The 23,817-nt window shown below is 40.2% G+C and overlaps 1 protein-coding gene across 4 annotated transcripts in view; it reads right to left on the bottom strand.

The window, feature by feature from the left end:
• ARMH3 (armadillo like helical domain containing 3) overlaps positions 1-23,817 on the bottom strand; it is a 124,233-nt gene that overhangs the window by 82,116 nt on the left and 18,300 nt on the right. For all 4 annotated transcript variants that reach the window (XM_030276258.4, XM_030276260.4, XM_030276262.4 and 1 more), the window contains exons 11-20: positions 22,551-22,611; positions 21,548-21,594; positions 20,810-20,885; positions 18,131-18,224; positions 13,226-13,327; positions 8,792-8,850; positions 7,418-7,483; positions 6,272-6,341; positions 4,740-4,800; positions 2,077-2,165 (exon numbers count right to left, since the gene is read on the bottom strand). In XM_030276258.4, the coding sequence (XP_030132118.4) occupies positions 2,077-2,165; positions 4,740-4,800; positions 6,272-6,341; positions 7,418-7,483; positions 8,792-8,850; positions 13,226-13,327; positions 18,131-18,224; positions 20,810-20,885; positions 21,548-21,594; positions 22,551-22,611 (725 nt within the window). The remainder of the gene's footprint in view (positions 1-2,076; positions 2,166-4,739; positions 4,801-6,271; positions 6,342-7,417; positions 7,484-8,791; positions 8,851-13,225; positions 13,328-18,130; positions 18,225-20,809; positions 20,886-21,547; positions 21,595-22,550; positions 22,612-23,817) is intronic.

The raw sequence follows: 23,817 nt of genomic DNA, 5'->3' as shown, positions 1-23,817 counted from the left end.
AATAATAATTTTGAAACATTCTATAGTAGTTTACTCCCAGAAGAGGATCACCTAAAATACACAAAAATCTATCCTAAGTATGGAGCTCTTCAGCTGCATCAGGTGTGCCAATGTTTCAGCTCCTTCACAGAAACCTGACCAACCCAAGTGTTTTTATATTACTGCTTTACTTTCAAAGCATGTGCAGTACTTAATACTTCTGAGGCACTTTATGTTTCCAAAGGTCTATGTAAACACCAGCTAATTAGAGACAGCTAACAAGAATATCCCAAGATGCTGAATCTCAGTGTGTAGTGAGTACGTTAATTTTTTCTCCTTCCCTAAAATAGGGAAAGTTAAGGATGCAAAGTTGCCTACGAGTGTGCTCCCTGAACTGTGGAACAATACTTTCAAGCAAAAGGTACTATATTTCAAACTTCCATTCTGCCAATGCATAGAAAAGACCCAGGCCAGCCTAGCCAAATAGAAACGGGTCTGGTTCACTGTAACTGCTGAGAAGATATCACCCACATTGTCGGATGCAATTTCCATTTACAACAGACATCCACATTGTACACACTTGTCACCCTGTTCTTTCAAAAGTTTTAAAGTTCTTTTAAAGGTTTGCTATGCCGTCTAATGTTTACATATTTCTACTAAAGTTTCTCAAACACTGTCATGTAAATAATGATTGTTTTGCATTCTTCTTTGTGATAAGAGAAAATTAATAGACTGTTTGCTTAACCGGTGTGGTTGGACAGGTAACAATTTCATCCTCCAATCCACTATCAGTTTTTAAATTATAGATATATTAAAAAGTCAAAAATAAAACTTCCTCTTTTCCCTCTTTTATATCTAGGGTAAATGTGTGAGTTATTTTGTGTCGTAGTGAGACACAGACACATCTCCTGAACTGGCACTACACTACAGCCGTGCCTCAAGGGGCTCTGTTCTGAGGAAAACAACTGAAAAGGAACCGCTAATCCCTTAATTACTGGCACCCACTTCACCTTCTGCAGGAATAATTTTGGAAGTATGAATGAGCCTCATGTCACATAAGGTGAAAATTCAGTAACTGAAAATTACTCAGGTTGTTGGTTCACTTCTCAGTACCTACATCTCAGCTGGGCAAGGCTACTGAAGGGAAGTACTCAGTGTCAATTGAGAACAGCTTCACAAACCACTGATCACTGCCTCTTTCGAAAACCATCCTCTCCAATTTCTGATGGGAGTTGCATTACACCAGGCAAGTCCCTGATCCTAGGTCTCAAGTACAGCTCCAGGAGTACACAATTAGGGCCGTGTTCCCTTGAATTTTCATAAAGCTCTTGTTTAAGCCACAACAGCAAGGGGATTAACTGTACTTTCCTGGCTGAGCTACCTCACTGCTTGCTAGATAAGAACTGAAGCACAAACCATATCCACCAAAGATGCCTGTTAGGTCTCATCATCCATTCTGCTACTCCCTTCCCCAGATGTCCCATGCAATGACTGCATCATATAAGAGTCCTACAAAGTTGTCCACTAGATTATGTCAGACTCCACAATACTTATTTATCTATCTATCTTGGGATGCAAGTGGCATAAACCAGACTACCTATCATCAACTCAAAGGTCAGAGTTAAAGGCCTCTCTTCCCTCACACTGACATTTCAAGGCTGCTCTTTCCAGGAGCTGCATACACTATTCTATGTGTGAGCATCTTTTGCAGTAAAAGCAAGGTCCATCTCCCTTTACCCAAGAGCCTACCCCCTTTCTATTCACAAAGATCTGGGAGAGAAACACTGCTCCATAAAACATTACTCCATTTTCTCCAATCAAGTAAAGAGAGATTCAGGTAATGGAAAAGAAAAACAAAGACATTTGGATACCGTAGAGAGCATGGAAGACAAGAAAGTAAATTAGCTACCATTATGATAATGAACTGGCTTTCCAAAGGAGGCAATTTGCATGCAGCAACTAAGAAGCAACATAAAGATCCTTTAACAGAACTGCTGCTTCCTTTTCAACCCTGCAGCAATGGAACAATCAGTTATGGCCACAAAACCACCACCACTCTGGATTTTTCATATTTGACTCTCTGCAGAGGCCAAGTACCTGACCAGAGCTCCCTCCAAGTGTAATGAAGCCTCACTCTGCATTTCTTCTGGTAGCACAGCAGCTTGTGCACAATCTGAATGCACCGTCTGGAAAAGAGAGGGCAAAGGATTAATGACATTGCATCTTCCCACAATTCTACAGCAAGCCTGGAAAAACTGCTGAAATCAGCAGCAGGGAAATAGACAAATTCAAAGACTATCAGAGGAGGATGGGAGTTGTGACTTTGGCCTCCTAAGAGGAATCAACACTCACAAATAAAGATTCTGACAAAATGAAAAAAGGGGCCGGTATGCCGTTTACACTCAAGAGGATAGGACTGACCACAAATGCATGTTTGCTGTTCAAGAAATACTTTTCACTCTCTGCTACAGTAACCTAAGGGCCTCATAAACTCTACAAAATGAGTTACTTAACTTGCAGTCTCCATATATCTGAGATACTACAAGCTATTGTAAAATTTGGACACAATGGAACTTCTCCATTTCTCTGGCCTCAGTGGTGAGGCTAAAGGAAATGAGGGTGTCAGAAAAACTACAAAATTCTGAGTTTGACTGAGGTATACAGTTTAATTAGGTTAAAAAATAAAAGAAATACATTTCTATCAAATTTTCCAGTCTTCTTAAAAAAATTTAAATATGAGCTTTGGAATGTTAACGCAATACACGTGCAAGCTTTGGAATCTCCCAAAATACAAGTAGTGCACTTGTCAAGTCTCCAAACCCTGTAGGTCTCTATAGCACCTAGTGCTCATACAGACTCTTAGGTGCATAAACATTCTTCACAAATAACATCCAAATTAAAAATACAGTACAGTGAGTAAATTCTCTAATACGATCATTACGGACAAGACAAAAAATATATAAAAATTTGAATTTGTCGGGCCAAGCTATTTTTAGATATTAACATATAGAAAAAACAGAAGGAAGACTAAAAAAAGGAAATATTTCATTTCCCCCAAAACCCTATTTCTCAAAACCACATTATCTCATTAAAACCCACATCTTTCTGAAAAGACACCAATGACAGACACTGCACATCAAATAAACACGGAGAAATTAAATTCTAAAAATCTGCATGGAATTTATTCAAAATTAGGTGAAAAGTTCAAGACAAGGCTTTAAAACAAGGTTGTAGCAAAAAAATAAGCAGAAGGTATGCATTATTCTTTTCAGACCTGTAGATAATCCCAAAAATACCACAGTAAGGCAAGAACTGAAACTAACTTGGAATGACTATTTATAATCACTGAGCATGACATTAAGTGCTGCATTTCAAATTGGATTCTCATAAATTCAACCAAGAATAGGAAGCAAACCAGCTAGGATAGACAGCTGTCTTCAGATCAGGAACAGCAACCCCTATGGGGAGAAGCTTCCTACTTCTGGTATTACTGGTACTGGACAATGCCCAGCACCTTTTCACCTCTGAATCTGCTTGGCTGTAAGTCAAGTTATGAAGTTATCCATCCTGGTGCGGTGTCTCTGGTTTTTAAAAGTTTTGTGCTGAGGATTCATAATAGAAATAATGGACAACAAGTACTTAGTCTAAGGAACCTGGATTTCTCTTTTAAATATTAATATGCCAGCCTTGTGCAGCTTCATATTGTCACCTCTTAAATGTACATACACTACTTGTGCATTCAGAACACCAACTTTGTCTGCAATAACTGTGTCTGCTATGGGATGGTTTCAGACAGGAGTACAGTGAAAGGACTGCACAAACATGCCAAACTAAATGGATACAAATGTCCACTGATGGTTGCTACTGCTCATTATTTCTAGTGCTATGGGGTTTCTAGATGCGATGTTGCTTTTGAGTCCAAGCATTTCACACTTTTCTTGTGAAACTCCAGAGCATCACACCTATCTACAATTAGTTCTGCAATTGTAATAAAAAAGAAAGAAATTTTCACAAACTCTTGAACTGTACAACCCTTGAAAAGGAAATGTAATTGCAAGGTTATTTGGGCAAAATCAGAATATGCTGAAAAGTTACCTTAAGGGAAAACATCCTATGTGTCTCTGTCTTCCCTACAGAATATAGTGCTGTTCACACCTTGGGGAAATTGAACACTGTATAACCAGTCAGAGCAAAGCCAACAAATAGTCTAAATCCTACTTCTGCCCTCCAGGCTAAAGCAGTACAAAGCACTGGAGAGGCCCCTGTGGGACACATGGAGTGCTCATGAGTAGCTCTGTCCTCTTGTCTCCTTTTGCCCATTGCTAAGTTTTACCCCTTTCTGCTTAGCAGGCCATTTCAGGCTTAAACCTCCCTCCCTCTCCCCACTGCCTTCCAGGCCTCATGCCAGTCATCCTCACTTTTTCAAAACTGTCTTTTCTGTTTCTAGACCAAGATTCATCTTCTGGGAAGTGGGGATTGTTGCAATGACTCTGTGTTATGAAACTTCTTTTAGACTGAAAAGCTCTTTGTGTTAGATCAAGTAGATTAGGAAAACAGTCTGAAATTGAATTGCTTTCAATTTTCTGGCACACAGAGAATTTTTGAAGTAGAAAAAGTTACTGTAAGAGTTCATGAAAAGCCATCCTGCTCCCCACCAGCCACAAAGGGTTATTTCAGCCAGAAGATTGCTCTATGAGCAGGATTCTACCTAAATTCAAACTTCAAATGAAATCACAGTGAGTTACCCCACAGACACTTACACATAGAGATCCATAGGAAATTCTTTCATCATGTGTGTTACAATGAATTCCACCATCAAATCTGACAGAAAAGAAAATGATAAAGTAAGTATTGAGCTGGCTACTGTTAGCTTTTAGTAGACTACAAGGAAGTCAAACTGCCCCACCTACCTATCTCTTCCAGACAATAGTCCTACTTAGATGAAAGGGACTTCACTTTTTTGTTTGTTTGTTCTAAAGAATATTAGACATTTGCTAGAACTAGAAAAGAACCTCCTGGAAACTGAGGATATATACTGTAATTTGCTTTGAGGCACTGCTTCCCCATATGGTTTCCCCCACTATTAGTCAAATAAAGACTACACCATGAGTTCTGATGTTTAGAATTGCTCGAGCAATATTTCAAGCCCTATCACTAATGGAAAATTCCATTAAGAAGCGCATTTCAGAAAATTATTCAGAAACAATGCACAACCTAGATGCTACTTAAAGAGACATTGTAAATAACATCTATTTTTCCTAAAACAAATTCTGAAGCAAGTAAAGCTAGTTTGATCTCAATATAGGCTAAGCTTCTGCTTAAGACTAATTCAGGGAAAAAGAAAAAAGGAGAATGCGTCTAACATTTAAGTGCTTCCAGTATGAAGATAAGAGGCAAAGAGTATAGAAATACAATTGAGAGAAGCTAATCAAAGATAACTGAATGTGTGTGGGGGTGTGTTCAACCCAACTTCAGCATGAAATGCTTATACCAAGCCACTGGTAACAATCGTGAGCTGTAACCTCCTAGGGCAGTAACAGCCCAGCAGTGTGACTCAACAGTGACTAAAAACAGTGCAGGTGAAGAGTGGATGGGATCTGATAGCTCTAGAAAGATTCTTCATGCAGCTGTGTGTCTTGGCTTCAATAATCACATTTGAAAATGTTGAAGTCTAAGACTGCTTCTGCACCATCCGGCTGAACAGCTATTCAGGGATCCAGGCTCCATCCATTTCTGAACCCACATGTGCTTTTGGCCTCCACAGTAACGAGAGTCACAACTTAATCATGTGCTGCATGAAAAGCTTTCAACTACGCCTCCATATCCACAGGCAAAACCAATCCTAGCTACTAACATTCCTCTTGTTTTTTGGCTCAGAAAAGGCTCAATGCCAACATGTTTACAAGTATGTTTTTGTGAACCATAAGTCTGACATCATCATATCATTTACAAAGTACTTGTCATTTCTACCACACTCACCTAAACGCTAATTTATTAATCAACTGCCCTCCCTCTTGTTAAAAACTCAGTTCAAATGGGCCAAGCAGTGTCTGTAAAACTTTCTGTAAATGTATATACAACAATTTATTGCTCCAGAGCTGCAATCTTGGATTTCTCTGCGAGATAGCCAAGTACAAAGATGGGCATGGATTGCTGGAAACATCTTTAGTATGTAACTGTCCTTCTTTTAAGTCTATCCACTGCTCCATTTAATCCTCAAATCTCACATTTCTAATGCCCAGCGAGAGATGCTTCAGGAGCCACAAGCACACAGTGCCCTGACAACACTCACCGAGCACCGCACACACCAGCGGGCGGCAGGGCAGGTTCTTGTCCGCTGCTTTCTTCCGATGCCTCATCGGCTTCAAACACACAAAGATGAAAAGAAGTCAGCAGAAGCCTGAAGTGACAGTCTGTGTATTGCTGTATTTTTCAAGCAAACTGTACAATCAGCACAGGCTTCCCTTTGCCTTTTTCTCCAACTGCCATCTTACACATACTAACCCTAAAGACCATGGCTGGAGCAAAACTGTTCCAGCATGCTGATAATGGGGTCTTGTTTCTCTAGCTGTGTGGCTGGAAGGCACTGTTCTACTGAGGGGAGGGACCCCAAGGCAAAAACAAATCACACAGAAATTCCTCCGCCTTGGTTAACATAGGGATTTGTTTCTGACACAGAAGTTTGATTGGCATTCTTAACAGTGTGTACAGTAGTCAATGGCTTTGGTGTTCATTGAACAGACCAGAAAGGCAAACTAGATAGCAAATCTGTTGTTAAGGGATAATGACTAGCATTCTTGCAGTATGTTCTCCATAAAGTAAGATGTTTGCTTCTTTCTTCAACTGTGACTTTCAAGCGCTGCTTCATTGTCAGATGAGGTGGAACTTTGTGCCAGTACCACAAAGACAGAATACATCAAGTTAGGATAACCATTCAAGTTACTTGTAACTGCAGAGTTTCATGAGCCAGGTAAGGACACTTCCACCACAGGAAAAATCTCTGGAAAAAATACTTTCCTCCCTGAAGGTGAATTACTCCACCCAGAATGAAGCAAAAGCCAAATAAAATAACTCAGTATAACTCCAGCTGGCTATTATGTATCACATGACGGCTAATGCTTACTGGAGATTAAGGCAGAACATTCTTTCTACCACTGATTTCCTCTGAGACCTCCTAATACACAGCTTCTCACCAGCTAGGCAGACCTCTGAATTCACTGACAGGGCAAAGAGCTCTTTGTTCTTTGAAGAAAGGAGACATTCTGAGAGCAATTTCAAAATCATTCTGCAACTACTGCATTTCTGACAGTATTTCCACATGCCTTAGCAATGTAGGTTAGATGTCTGTGATACAATTTTTAACATATACTTTTCATACATACTCAAACCCTCTGTGTTTGCATCCTAAAAAGAAAACAATCTGGAGGAAAAAACTCACCATTCTGTGCAGGTTTACACGAAAATTCATGTTGTCATCATGAAGAAAAGCATTGGCATATTGATCCTATTGAAAAGGACAAGAAAAGGGAGGAGATATGAAAAGCCAAATACCCTTTGAAAGTTGCCTTTCAAATCCCATGTGTTTCAGTGTCAAACTCCCAAGATACAGCCATCAAGCTATAAAGCCACCTGTCCATTTCTTCTTGTGCCACCCATGTTTCCAATCATACACAAGTAAACCCCTCCTGATCCCCATTCCACTTCAGAAAAATAAATTGCTAACAAAACAAGCAATAGTTCAGTCTAACTTTCTCCCCCTTTGCTCATTTAAGCTCTGACTGTACATATCATGGTGTCACAAGTTTAACAAGTGTTCCGGGTGTATAAGAGACGGTTCTCCAGCACCAGTTCTGTGACTGTGTGGATAAAGGTTTCTTCTGGCATTTTGATTCCAGAAGCTCCTGCAGTACTAGCAGATAGGTTTATTAGCTGTTCCACCCCTCAAGCAAATCTCAGTCCAAGACCACCTCTAAATTAAAGAGTCTTCTCCAGATAATGCACAGCCAGAATAGGTAATAAATATACCCTCTCTTTAATATCAGAACCAAAGAATGCCCTTGTTATGCAGGAACAGAATTTCTTATCTTGTGTTACATGCAGCCACCTAAAGATTAAGTGCCAAAACCATTTAATTAAAAAAATTTTAAATGTAGATGATTCGTGTTCAGGCTGCACACTGAAGAAACATTATTACAGAATCCTTACATAGACTATCAACCTCACTGCTTTTTATCCTTTAAGGATAAAAGGTCTTTACTTGCAAGCAAGCAAAATGTAAATGCCACACGAACACAACCACCATTCAGGACATCAGTCAGCCATTAGGATACAGTCCCCATGAGACAGGGCCACATTCAGCCAGGACTGATGACATAACTCTGTGATTCTGCTTTCTCACCCTACTGCCACATTAGCTACTTGTCTTGCTTGTAGGGACCTACAAACACATGACTTACTTTCAGACTTACATCCTTCTTTGGCAGAAGGGATAGGGTATAGCCCCTGTTTACCATGAACAGCACAGAGCTGAAAGCCATTAGCACATTACTCATCTAAAAGCCACACCACAGGGTCACTCAAAAGCTAAGAGAGAAAAGGCTTAGGTTCACTCTTTTTTTCTCCGCATCCCCAGAAGCTGGCTAACTCAAATAAGATGATCCAACTTTCAAGTTTCAAGTCAACTTTAACAGTACTGCATCAACTACATTAGCAAACATGGTACATGAGGACCTCCCACTCAGTGCCACAGGAGGCAGGGGGATAGAGCCCTGTAACACACCACCAGCTGAGCAGCTTCACAGGAGAAACCTACCTCTGCAATGCATGTCAGGATAATGAGGCACAGCTTGCCACTGTGCAGCCGGTGCTCATCTGCAAAGGAGACAAAACAAGTCCTCCATGAGCCACACAAGCTTAGCAAGGCTGAAGAGCAAGACAGCTGTTGCAGCAAAAGAAAAGCCCAGCCTGGAGATTCTTCACAGTCCTACTTCCTGCATGATAGCTAATAGTATTAAGCACTCACCCTCCAGCCTGGCCACTAAAGCCCACCCACTTGTCACCAGTCTGCACCAACAGCAAAGGTTCAGATTTGAACTTCAAACAGCATTGTATCCCCTGGGCTTCTGTCTCATTCAGTTTTACTTCCACAGATATTCTAAATACTGTCCTTCTGTCACAGCAGAGACACACTGTTCCCTCAGACAAGGTGGAAAGCAAAACATCACCTTTGCTGTAGGTTATGGAACAAGCAGCAAAGCTTTCAGAGAGGCACAGCACTCTGTAGCAAAAGAATAAGTTCCAAGTTTTAACCCCAGTATTGAGAGACATGACTCTCTCTCTACTTTGCTCTTTGCAAAACCATGAAAGAAGGGAGTCTGAAAAGACTTAGCATTTTAAGCCAAGAGTTTCACCCTGATCATGTTCTACAACTTCAAACAGCTTTTGCCTTGAATGATAGCTGAAGAAAAACAGAGGGACTAAAGCAGAATAACACAATTTTTATTTGGATTATTTAAAACTCCTCTCAATTTTAATCTTGAATATAAAAAAACCCCAACATATAGTCATGGAGTAACACAGGCTAGAAGAAATCTCTGGTTCAATCCTCGCTGAAAGCAGGGCCAGGTAAGATCATGTTTTAGAAGGTACTGTCCAACCAAGCACATTTAAAAATCTTAATTCTAAAAAACAATGTGCTTGGACCACACGCCCCCAAAACCCACAGAAACAAACCAACAAAAAACAACACACTGATACCTAAATTCTGAGAAGGCTTAATGTTGCACATTCCCAAGGTTTCCAAAAGCTGCTCTAAAGCACAGGAGTACTAAACAAACCATCCCAAACATCTGCCTTAGAGTCAAACTCAAAGGAGAGGGATATCTGAAACAGTCAGACACACTTTCATATAAAGCAGGAAACAGCATCAGCCAAATTCCTTCTTTGCAGGTGACTTTGACAAACACTTTGCTAGCTGGTGTGTATATGGTAATTATAAAAACAGATAGAATGGGCTTAGCTAGCTGTTCTCTCTAGCTTGACACCTGTTTTGTTTTCTTTTCTATGATGCTCAGGGACAGATATTTACTAACAAGATGTGCCCTGAAGTGTGCTGATTTCATCTTGCAGCACTAAGTAAGGTGAAGAGGAATTTTGGAATGGGAGAGTTAAAAGCCTCTCCCATCTCCTTACCTCAGCTAAAACGTTTAAGTATGAAGTTTTGTACTTCAGCAAGAAGGAGAAATGACCTAGAATAAAACTGATACACAAGAGTCTTGTTATTTTTGTATTGTAAGGCCACCCTGTATATTTCTGTAGGTGCTGCTACCACTTCTGTCTCTGGGGATCATGCTGTAAAGGCTCCTGTTTTCACACCAGGGACTCTGCCCTCTGCCAGTGTATTGTGAACATCAGACCATTTTCAGGAGCTATGGGGCAGCTATGCTAGCAGTTACTTGCACACACACTTCACACTTTCACAGAAACTTTAATTAAAGCAACAAAGCAGACCACTTTCTACAGGGAGGTATAGCAGTATGAGACCTGTTTCAGAGGTTTTGTTTCTCCCAAGGCAGCTGCCTCTGAGTGACACAAGGGAGGATAACAATAGAAGGATCTAGCAAACACAATCTATTAAATTATGCTCTCTGGGACAGGACCAAAACAACTGTCTAGTCCTGGATGTGGGACAAACCAGTTTCCCCTCTAAGAGTTCCCACCTGTCTCAAGACAGAAGGAGTAAATTAGAATTATTTATTCCTCTAGATATACTGGTATCACCTAGAAGCATAGAATCGTTTAGGTTAGAACAGACCTTTAAGATCATGGAGTCCAAACGTTCATCCAGCACTGCCAATCTCCCAGTAAACCATATCCCTAACTGCCACATCTACATGTCTTTTAAATACCTTCAGTCAAGGACTTCCCTGGGCAGTCTGTTCCATGCTTGATCTTATACAGGAAAAAAAATAAGGCAGTGCTCCATCTATAATCAAAATATAAGGTCAGGAATACACCCGCTAGAATTAATAAGTATTGGTTTGGAAGGCACACTTTTTAAATGATCAGTGGAGCTCACTGCATGAACTGCTGTGGTGGGAAGGAGATCTGCCAGCTGCACCAATTTCAGACCTTATACAACTTAGAACCAAAGTAAAGAAAGAAAGAAAGAAACATCAACTCCTGTCTCATAACACAAGAAACTTCTCTCACTGGCTTGTTTAGTAAGGAATCCCTTCTATCAGATTTTATTCAATCTGAAACTAATCCTGTGTGGCAGTTTCCAAGACCCTGTGCAGACTTTCCACATTACAGTGACTAATAAGGGCAGAAGTTAAATTGAAAAATATAAAATTGTTCCATCAGAGTCTTAGATCAGCAAGACAGACCCTGAGAAAAGCAAATGAGAATGAGCAAATGAGAGAGCTGGTAAGCCCTCCTCACGTGTGCAATCTATTAAAATGACTGAGCCAAGACTGATGTGGTTTAGTTCAAAAGACACAAGCAAGAGGAAACATGAAAGCAGACTTCAAATATGCAAGGGCTGACACATAGAAAAAATAAATAATCCATTCTCAATATCTATCTTGGAGAAGGTAACTAGTAATTAATTTAAATCACAGCAAAGAATTTAGGAAGCACACAAAGCTTTCTCACAGTAAGGACAGTTAAACACTGGAATGGATAGTCTGAAAGTGGTGCTCCATTATCACAGTATCTTCATCCAACCTGTCAGCAAAACCTCTGAGAAAAGATACAGGTAAGCCTGATTCTGTCTTGGTTCCAAGGAGTTGTGGTTTAACCCCAGACAGCAATTAAGTACCATGCAGCTGCTCAGTCACTCACAATGCTTCCCCTCTCCCCACAGTGGGAAGAAGAATTGGAAATAAAAGGTAAATCATGTGGGTTGAGATAAGAACAATTTAATAACTGAAATAATAATGATAATCATCAGCTGAGTGAGAGAGGGTAACAGAACCAAAGAGAAACAAGTGATACACAATACAGCCCATTATACAGTTGCTCACTGTCTGCTGCCCATCCCGTCCCCAAACAACAATTGTCCCCTTCTGGGTAACTCCTGCAGTTTATATACTGGGTATGACATTCTGTGGTGTGGAAAATCCCTTTGGCCAGTTCAGGTCACCTATCCTGGCCCTGCTCCCTCCCTGTTTTTTGTGCTCCTTCTCACTGGCAGAGTACGAGACACTGAAAAGTCCTGACACAGGGTTAGCACTACTTAACCAGAGCCAAAATATCAGTGTGTTATCAATATCATTCTCATACTGAATCCAAAACCACAGCACTGTACCAGATGCTAAGAAGAAAATTAACTCTGTCCCAGCCAAAGCCAGATAGAGGTGCATGAAGTTCCTTCTGGTCCTAATTTCAATTATTACTGTTTTCTTCAACTAGCTTGCTTACTGAACAAGTGCAAGACAGCCAAATACAATTTCACTGCAAGCTAGTAGATAAAAGGAAACTGCCTGCTCTCTTATTCAATGCTAAGCATTCATGAAATTCAGTAATTGATGTAACATAGCTCTGCAAAGATCTTCATATTTCTGCTGTTATATCTAACTTAACAGCAAACGTCGGTAACAGCTTGAAATATGGTGCAAAGATCACTTGTTATGTTCACACTGTGGTCTTGCCCTTATAACCACTGGGCAAAACTGCACCCTTGGGTACCCTGAGGGGGAGATTAAGCAATACTTCAACTCCAGCGAGCTGAAATTAACCCCACAGAACTACAGGAGAAACAAAAAGCACAACACAGAAAGGTACTTTCTCAAGCAAATTACTGCCAGTGCAGTCTAAGTTGCTGCTGCCCTATATATAATTACAGAGCTACCTGTTTAACCAAAGGACAAAGGAAGTATTTCCTCCTAATGCTGAGCTTTGCCCTCTGTGTCAGTTTCTAAATGTTCTTAAAAATACAGTTCTCTGGCCTCAGACTTCCTCTTTCTGACAGATAGTTGTGAATCAGATATACTTGCACCTTCAGCACGTAGACAGGCTTGGTTTTTAGGTATTATCATTTATTACTACGTTCTTTCCATACCTGACATTTCTCCTGCTTTCCTAAGTCTTATCTCACAATAAGAAATCCCTTAGTTTTTTCAAATGTGAAATCTTCAATCTTTCTATAAAGAGACTCCACTTCTATTTCTGGAGGCACTAGGCATGTTCTCGTGCCCTCCTGACTTCAGAAGCACTGTTGGCTGCATCCACAGAATTCACTCACCTTTTGTGTCCTGCATCACAATGGAGCTGTACTTCAAGAAGGTTATCAGCAGGTTGCTAGTTTGCACATCAGCATCCAAAGGCAGCTCTGCAGAGCTTATAACTGGAACAAAGCAGATAAGACACATTTATCCTATACAAATACAATAAATAACTATACAGAGAACTAAGACACAGACTCACAGGTCTGGGGTAGGATCAGCCTACTTGCAGGGCCACCTGACCTCCTCCTCCATGACAACCCAGGAAAGATTTTGTTATGAAGACTGGTACCATGCCCTCAGAGACCATTTCATCTGCTCTAAGTAAAGTGATATCCTACCCTGTCCTGCCCCTGCTCCTCCTCCCAGGGAGATGACCCCACTGTTTTAGCACTTATCAGCATCTCCAGCCTAGGTAAATCTGAATATTTGCACTGACACCAAATTAATTCTTTCAAGCAACACAGATAACAGTCACACAATTCTCATTTTACAAAGAGACATGTCCAGGAAAGGTCCTTCCCTGTTTCAGCAAATCTCAAATGCAAGTTCCAAAAGGTCTGTGTCAATTCCATTCTTCCCTCTCCACAACATCCTCTTGCAGAAGCAACACACAAGACATAATGTAACAATTATTGCAGGACCAAAGAGATAGAAAACGGAGGCAGAAACAGAAGATTTATAAAAACCAAGAAGCAAAAGCAGTCCCAGTTTGTGCTAGATACATCTCAAGCCAGCAGGAAGCAGAAACACACATTTCATACCCGCAGGATTTCATAGGCATTTCTCTAGGACACCAGCTGTACTTTTGCCACCTTAACAGTGGACATCATCTGCCTTAGACTTTACAATAAGCTATTTCATTTCCTCAGCTAATTGCACAATGTGCCTCCTCACTCATTCCCCCATTCCCCATGCACCATCTGAAGCACTGAGTTTATGAGCTGTCAAGCCTCTATCATGTGACTGAGCCACATTTTTACTGATGACTGAGCCTGAGCTGTCCTAAAGGGCCATTCTCTGCCTTTCCATTTGGAAAGCTTTACGAGAAATATTGAAAGGGAGGAGAAAAATCAGTGGGAAATATTCATCACGCATTTATCTGCAGATCCTGACAGATAAGTCTGATACCATTTAAGATAAAGCAGCTCAGACAAAAAAAATCCCCAAACTGATGGAGCTAGTCTAGGAACACTTCAGTAAAGCACTTCATACAGTTATGTATAAAAAAAATTAAAAGTGAAGGAGATAGGTGGGAACCCATAAAAAAATTTAAATTAAATTAAATTTGTTTCCTATTTCACATCAGAGATCTGGCAAACAAGATACAATCGGAGAAATTACTGGTCTGGGAAAAAATTACTGCTTGAATTCTGTAGACATCAGTTTAGAGAATAATTTTTTTCTTTTTTTTTTTTTTTTCCTGTGTGACCTGGACATAAGAAACAGTAGCTCGATAATTAACCTGCTAATTAACCTGGCAGAAAGTTGGGATATGTAAACACAGAGGAGTATCAGACTACACACAAAGAATGGGATATAAACAAGAACAATTAATAAACACCAGATGAAATTAAAAAATGAAAGCCATAGGGTCAGGAATTCAGGGATTTATTTCCATGGCAAGCTGAGAGCTCATCAGCTACAAATAAAATACCATGATCAGATCACGAAGTGACAAGCTACCAACATGAAGGGCTCAAGAGTGCAGTTCTACAACATATATCCAGAAATGCACTTCCAGCAGAGACACAAACACTGCAATGCCCTGCACAGGGTGCTGGTGAGGCCTTGTCTCAACCACTGTGAATAATTATGCAGAAGCTGTGTTCAAAGACAAAAAACTTAAACTTTGACAAGCTTAAAGACAGGCTAGTATGCTGATCAGAAAAACAGAGTACCTTTCTTGTGAGACAGCAAAACACACAGGTGAGTAAACCAACACGAGAGGAAGAGCAACCTTCATTTCAAGGGAGGCTTGACACCATGACAAATAGGTATGAATTGACAAGAAACCCAGGTTGTAAAGTTGAATATTTCTAACCAAGGAACAAGATGCTGAAACTGCCCCCCACCAGAAATTATTGGGAACAAATTTAACAGATTCAGTCAGAGCTTGATAAATTCAAGGGATTCCATGACGATACGCCTGCAAGCACAGGGCACTAGGCTCCAGAGTTAAGGAGACTTTTTCCAGCTCTGTGCAACTGTCCTGACATGACAATAACATGACTGTTCTGGCTGCCTAGGGGGTGAAACTCACAGGTTCTCACATTCAAGACATCATAGATGGTTTGATTTATGATTGACCAAAGTCCCTCTCTTCTCATGATATAAAGACAGGCTAAGACAGGGCTCCTTTTGCACTAGAAACAGATCTGCAGACCACTGAAACAAACATCTTAAGTATTATCTCATCTCTTTTCTGCCTATGCTCAGGAATGCTCAAGGCTTTTCTCAACTTTTAGGAAAGAAAAAGGTATTTATCATGAGATTGGACCTTGTAAAAAGTGAGGAATTACATGTGATTGTCGGGGGCTCTGAGGGGAAATAATTTCATCCTGTACACAACAGTGTTTTGATTCAGAGAAAAGTCTGCTTCAATATAAAACACCTTTCAAAATTCAAGGCTCGTATCTCATAACCATGTAATGAGGCAAGTAAGGCTTCAACTGGGGCAAAGGCAGGCACAGAAGGATGAAGGAGACAAGCCACCAGAATAATCCAGGATTCTTTAAACTGTGCAGTGAGAGGCCCAGAGTACAGCAGAGGCTCTTATGGAACTCAGAATTACACAATCACCTTCAATACAAAACTGTAGCCCTTGGAAACAGCAGGTCAAATAGATCAATATAACTTCACTGTTTGAATCACATAAAAAAACATAATGGGGCTTTTAGGTTATAAAGGTTGCACATGCCCACGCATGTGCTGGTTTAGTCCATTCAGTCTTGAAGACCTGGGGCTCCTGACACATTACTAATATGCCATGTCTGTTGGCAAAGTCTGTGCAATGAGACTGGAAGCTTTCTCACTCCCAATATTATGAATAGCTCAAAGATTTAGCTCAAAGTCTGAAAAATGTATTTATATCCCCAGTGGATCCCTCTTGAGCTGTTACAATGAACGTAGTGAATGAATATTTAACAACAGTAAGCAAACTGACATTTAGATAACTATGGTGACAGGCACACTTGATTTACATATTATGGATAAACAGTTTCTAGCAAAAGCCTCATTTCTCAAAAAAAAAAAGGAAGAAATCACTCTGAAGCACACATCGCTACTTATCCTGGTTCATGATACAGACCTTTTTTAACACACATTTTGAAACTTTACAGGTCTTAATTTACACTATAGGTTAAAAGTCAGAGAAATTCCAAAGCAGAATATGAACCCTTATCTATTCCAATAGCATAAAAGAAAAGCACCTGAAATTCACAGGTGGATTTCTACACGTTAACGTAACTTCAAAACAGTTCAACTAAACTTTTTTTTAGTGCAGTAAAGAGAAAGCAATCTTATCATTCCAAAGTCAAAAAGCCTCTTGCTAACTGGCAGCCATAGGCAAATTTTAGAGCCGAGTTGCAAGATCTTAGTAAACGAGGAAAATTCTGACAAATCTTTAAAACAGCAGTACTCAAGCACCACCGAACTAAACCAAACCAAGGGCCACAAAAAAAAAAATCACGTTGTAAGGCTCAACAAGGTGACAGCAGATAAAAATAAAGCAAGCTTCCGAATGCAATTGCTGCACATAAAGATCAAATCCTTTTCTTAAATTTAGTAACCATACAAGCCACAAGAAGCCTCAAACTTCTCAAGATCACTGCCTCTGCTGAAAGCAGGATGGAGGTTTTGTTTTCATTTTGTTTTGTCTTGTGGTAAATGAAAAAATAAAGAAAAAAAATGCAAGCAAGCTGTAGATGTAGGTAAGCACAAATTCTGTCAGTCGTGTAATATGGTGTGGGGGTGGATACATTTGTAATGAACACGTTGAACAGAAGCCCACAAAATGCCCATCCCTCCACATTTTATGTTATATGCACACAGAGACATAGGGGACTCTTTATCTGAAGCTTTTGTTATCCATGGCAACCAGACAGAATTCATCCATGAGGAGGATCATCCTTAACTAGGGTATCAAATGACCTGAATAGCGGATATAACTGAGTAACCCAGGCTGCTTTTCCCCAGAAATATTTCCAAACTGAGTTCTATTCAAATTGCCTCTGTTCCTTCATTAAACACTCTTCAGCTCAGATGCCATTAAAGTACATGAAAACAGCCATTTCATTTCTTCTCTTCAACCAGGTAATATCTATCTATACCTTAAAATGAAAGGGTTTTATTTTAGATGATTTCAAAGCATATTTATGTGGACACATAACATCTCATTTAGAAGAGAGATCTCGGGTTAAGCAGTCCTTTACAAAGCCTATCAAAGAAAAGGCAATAATAAGAGTGAGGAATACTTCCACATCCAGACTGAATTCAAATCCCAATTAATTCAAAGCTGAGGACAAGTGTATTAACGACAAGCAGGAATCCACAGTGATTCTCTGCAAATCTGTTCCAATAACAAATAATCCCAGGCAAAGGACCTGACACTAGAAATATTCATAAGTAAAAGCCTACACAGAATAACTAATGGGCTGGGTGTACTTTCATGCAAATATTAGGGCAGTACTATTTTCAGAAGGAATATCAGCATAATTTCACTGAGCAATAGACAAGGCAAAATAAAAATAAATTTGATCAAAGAATCTTGCTCATGTTTAGCAAGGCATATATTACTCCAGGAAGAGACCACCAAGTTACATCTGCTCCAGACAGACCTCATTAGTTGCAAACTCTAGAAAATAGTTTGCTAGTTATTTAACAGTTTTAAATTATTTTTCCTCAGGAGATCATTGCATTTTTACCATCTGAAGAAGGCGGGGTGGTTCCAAGTGGTGTGACAGGTGTTGTTGGAACTGGGCTCGTTGGTGATGTCATCAAGCCCATTTCAGGATGGCTCTAAGAGAAAACACAAATGCACAGGTCAACTGCTTCCCCAGGCACTAGAAACACAGACCACTACTTGTATTGTTCCATGCTCTCGCACACTAGACATGACTAAAGAAGTCTCAAGAAACTTCAACTGCTTCTCCAAAGAGCCAGACCGTGGCTCCTGACCTTGGATGTTTAATGATTAAACTGTACAACAATTTCTCTACTCCACAAAACACAAAAATCCATCAGAAAGTGGTGGCTCTCCCCAGCAGACAGAAAAAAATCCCCTTCCCTAATGTAAAATGGGACAAGATTTGCAAAAGCCTACAATGTTAATAGCTTCTAACTCCCCCTAAAACAAACCAAGGATGTGCATTTGAAGTCTTCCCCCACGATCCTTTTACTTCTATTTCTAAGAGCAAATTCTCCTTGCTCCTGCCCCCCACCTATTCATATTCAAAGATAATGGCAATTTATTACTTTCCTGTCTCACTGTAAAGCCCTGCAGGAAAAGACACTGCGGGAAAACAGTGCATAATATAAATAATACTATCATTATTGATCCTCTCAGCTTCCATCAGCCAGTCACTCTCCCCATTTCATCTTTGCTAATAGTTGCCTGCCTAATTACTGCTTTGACTTCACTCTTTGCAAGCTTCTGGACCTATCCACACTGGTGAGAGCGTAGGCAATCTGCCATGCTATTTTTGAGTCTGGCTGCCAAGCAAAATGTCCATTCCATAGGGCAAGTTTTACATAAATGTATCATCTGCCTTAATATAGCATCACAATTTCAAAATAAAAGGAAGATACAGAACTGCTGATTTGATGATAGTTAGTTCCATAGGATTTTTCACAAGTGGATATCCTCCACACTGCCTTTGAATATCTCATTTTACTAACAACTATAAATGCATATATTTTATGGGAAGCACAGATATACATACTACAACTCAAAAATTATTTACATCCCTACAGCTATCAACTTACACTTAAAACTCAATTTTTCACTGGAAGTCTTACATAAGCCAGATTTCCTTAGACAGGTTTTGGGGACTTACCTTCTTTCTCCAGAACAGTGACTGGCAGTTGAGACACAAGAGTGCCACCCAGCAGCAAACCCAAGCATCCACAGCTGGTGAGCACACACTTAACACTCCAGATACCCACACAACTGAATCCCTGCTCTTCCCATGTGCCACACAGCAGCAGGAAGCCATTCATGCAGCGCCAAGCAATGGACACCAGCTTAGGCAAGAGCATTCATCAGCTTTTATGAGGCTTTTTCAACATGACATGACCTACCTTGCCCTCTCTTAAATGAAGGATTACAGACAATCCACCCAAGAGTATCAGTTCTCCAATTCAACCCACCGATCAGTGGCTGCTTCAACTTCTTTCACAAGTAACTAGTCTATCCTTATTATTTTTAAGAGCTTTTATTCTAGCTGATCTTTTTCTGCTCTGCTCTTTTCCCTGCCAAATGGCTCTCTTCCCTCAGGAATATCTTGACCACAGAAAGGCCTGAGTTGGTATTACAGAGAACTGAAAGAGCAGAAATCTCTGAGAAGTGGTAGGAATGAATAACTGGGGAAAAGCTGAGCAGGGAACTTCAGCAAATTAACCATCCATGAAACAGAGATCTGCTTATCAGACCTCTTTCATCACCACTACTGTCAGGAGTCCCCAAAGATCTCCTCTATCATGCCAAGTGTCCAGCCTGCAATCTATGGCTGCACTCTGAGGACTTGAACAATCTGGGGAAAGGTGTTAACTGTTCTGTTGATGTTGTTTTCCTCACAGATTACAAGCAGCACCTACAGACCAAAATTAGAAGCCTGAACCTGAAGGTCCTCCTAAACACACTGGGCTACCCTTTCAGCACAATCACTGGATCAGACAGGTTCATTATCTGCATCCCAGCAGCAACCACCTCTCCAAACTCACACAGTGTTTAGAAAAGCACTTGTGACCAGATCAGCCTCTCAGGAGGCTGTTTCTCCACCATAAAAAGCCCAAGGACAAGTACTGTGCTCCAACAACTGGTTCCCATGCCAAAGGGGCTGGGCTGTTCAAGGAAGTCTGAACATGAAATACTATTTGAAACAACAGCTGTCACATGTCAGTTAGTCCCTAAGTGAAGAATACCCAAACAGACAACAACACACAGTCCATGCACACACATACAGGACAATCCATCCAATTTGGGAATTGGATCAGCCTCTTTCTCTCAACCCTAACTTAACAAAACTGTGATTTGCTCTGAGAGCTACAGCAACTGCTTTGCTCACTCCATTCTCCTCCTAACTAGACTATCAATAGGGCACAGAAGGGACTCCATGCAGCCCTTCCCATTTAGCGGCAAAAATTAATCATTCCAACATGAACTGTGACTTCAAAACTCTACTCATTTACTGTCAAGGCAGGAAGTATATCATAAAAATTCTTCCCCAGTCCTGGCCTGCTTCTGCTCTTTCATGCTGATCCTATGACAAGTACATAAGGGGGAAAAAAAAAGAAAGTATCTTTTCACCAATTCCATTTCTGGCTCTCTTGATTTCAAAGACATCCACTACAAAGAAATGGGGAAACATTCCACTGAAACTCACTTGTGCCAGAACTGTGATGAAATTCCTGTTTAAGTGAACAGCTTCATAAAGGGCCAGAAGGATTGCTTCATTTGTTCTGTGGGAAGGATACAGACAAAGGCACAGTTAGTGATCAGAATACCAGGAGCCAAGTTTTTCAGAAGCATAGCCTATCTGAAAAGAAAATTTTTTTTTCAACTATGGAAAACCCTGCCTCTGCAATCCATCTGTTCTTCCAACTATCAGTAGTACAAATAACAGTACTAATAGTAACAATCCATAAAAGTAGCTATTTTTAGAGCACATCCATAATCTTTGTTGCCTTCCCGCTGAAGGTGTCCCTAGTTGCTCAGTGTTTTCCATTTAAAGTCCTCTATTTCAAGAGCAGAGGGTCCTAAAATCACTATCATCCCTCATATTTATCACTTGCCTCCTTGGTTTAGAAAGTATTTTGGTGAGGGCCAGGGTGTATGAACCTTTGCTTCTCCTGTGCCACCTCTGACACACCTATTATATGTCAATCCCTCATAAAAACCACTGGAGTTTTTTTTTTATAGACTTCATTACAAGCAATTCAGCTGTGTCTCCTGGTGCTGGTACCCTTCTCATGGGAGGGCAAACCCACAGTCTGCAGGGTGTGATACCATTTTAGTGACAGGAGAACCTGCTCCTCTAGTTTGCTTTGTGACATTAAATAGCTCTGTGATGGAACGGATGGCACCGACCACTCCACTGTGTAAGTAACATCTGTGCACTTACTGGACAGAGATCTTCTCATCAGCATCTGCTATGAACATGCTGCCCACCTATGGAAAGAGAGAGCATTGCACAGCAGGAATTTGGGAAAGCTATTAGACAGCAAGAGACAACACATGGATAAAAACACATTTTATTTTGCTGTACTGTCACTGACCAATGTTTCATCTGTTGAATCACAAGAAAGGACAAAAAAAAAAAATAAAAAAGGACTGGAGCCTGAATCCCTGCCTGGATTAGTTTGCCATTTTGTAAGAGGACAGCAGAGATTGTTTCCTACCTGCTTTCCCCAGGGTGGGTGCAGTTTTACCCAAGTCACTCCTGACAGAGAGCTGTCTACACTGAACTACCCTTACCTACAGGAAATTATTCCATCTGTTAGATCTCAGAATACAATGAAATCCCTGACTAAAGCAAAGCCAAACTGAACAAGGGGAACAGTGGATACTCTTTACAAGGAAGAAATTCACAACTGCTTCTGAAGGGTACCCCTTCAAAAATGCAGACAGTGCCCACTGCAGAATCCAAGCTTTACTACATAGCTAAAGTGCATCCATGCTTGAGAAACAAAACAGTAAAGAAACAGAACCTCAAAGACTAGTGACAGACCAGACTATGTTCCCCTATGTTTCAGACTACATCACCAGAGTAGTAACTAGTTTTTAAAAATACATAGCTTTTTCAAAGGATTAAGGAGTTAAAAAATTATATAGAAGTTTAAAGTAAGGTGATTTTAAAAATAAAATCACCTAGAGTGAAGAAGACGCAGGAACAGAACTTCAGCTATCAACACAAGTTGAGGTCTCCTCCTTTGAAAGAGCTTTCCCAGCCATACAACACACTCCTCAGAATACAACCATTTTACTTATATTTAGTTTTGATTTGTTCAATCCATCTCCACCTCCAGAACTCACATTCCAAACTCACACTTTTTAGAAACACTCTCCTGCTGAACGTGCATGAATGCACCTTTTTAAGAATGGAAAAACACCATTTCCTTGCTTACCATGTTAGTTAGGGCTGAGAAGAAACCAGTCTGATGCTCCTCTTCTTTATCTTTGTATTGCCTGAACAAAAAGGAATAAGGATAAAGTTTCAGGGTTAGAAATGGAACCAGGGTTACTTCACCTAAATCTCTATGTGTTAGTCTTATTTGACAAGAATATAGGATGTAGGAAACTTCAACATTCAAGAACTTTTTTCAAGAACTCCCTAAAGAAGAGATAAAGGGTATTAAAATAATTCTAATTGTGTAGAGTTGAAGTGAGGCTGCTGAAAGATGTGAAACTTGAACAATGTTATAGAGGACACAAACCCTCTGGGCTATCTGAAGGAAAGGGGTCATCTGACTTCAGAAATTTTGTCCTGCACTGGACAAATGGTAATAAGCCACAAAAGAACACAGTCAGTAACCACAGAACAGTTTCATTTCATCATCCACTACAGAAAAAATCAGAGTTGGTCATCTAACTGCGTGCAGAAAGAAACCAGCAGAAATGGCCAGCAGAAACCACGTGGACCTTTATGATTCATGGCCTGATCCCACTTTCCTGGAGCAAGTGAAAAGACTGGAACCAGAGCAAGTGAAGTCAACAAACAGGTTGGGTACTTACACTGCTTCATCTGGCACTCAAAGGGACTAGCAAAGCTCACACAACCATTTATTTTGTCTCTCACACAGGAATCTGATCACACACAATGTAATATACCAAGAAACCAACTCTAAACTCTTGGGAAAGGGGGAAGGAATGAGATAAGCAAAATAGGCCATGATCTGAGATAGCTTCTGTCAGAATGAAGGAAATTGGGTAGATGAAGGTTCTTTCTGCTTTACTCTAATCATTTACTCTGTTAAATTCATCTACGTGATTTGATGATTTTGCAAGTCACCTGCATAACTATCACAGCAGGCTTTCAAATTAATTAAAACATTTTTCTGGATATTTTGAGAATCCTACTGCACAAAAAACAATTCTTGAGTTTCTTAGGTGAAATTGCTGTAAGCTTCCAACTTTTTCTAAAGCACTTTACTCTTAGGAAAGCTAATGTGTTTTATGCTGGTACTTATGAAGCAGAGGCTAAGAGTATGTTACCCTTTTTGCTGATTTTATGGCTCTTTCTTCAGCAGTAGTTACTGCTTTCCACCATTTGGAAGAGTTTACACCTCCTAATCATCTCTGATCTGCCATGTGGACAGCCCTGGATACATTTGTTTGTTTGTTTGTTGTCAATAGTGTTACAGCTAAATCAATTTTTCAACGGAGAAGTTGTCA

This window comes from Taeniopygia guttata, chromosome 6 (genome assembly GCF_048771995.1).
Source record: "Taeniopygia guttata chromosome 6, bTaeGut7.mat, whole genome shotgun sequence".
Taxonomy (NCBI): Eukaryota; Metazoa; Chordata; class Aves; order Passeriformes; family Estrildidae; genus Taeniopygia; species Taeniopygia guttata.
Note: the sequence above shows the minus strand (reverse complement) of the source record. Positions and strands in the feature narration are given on the sequence as shown.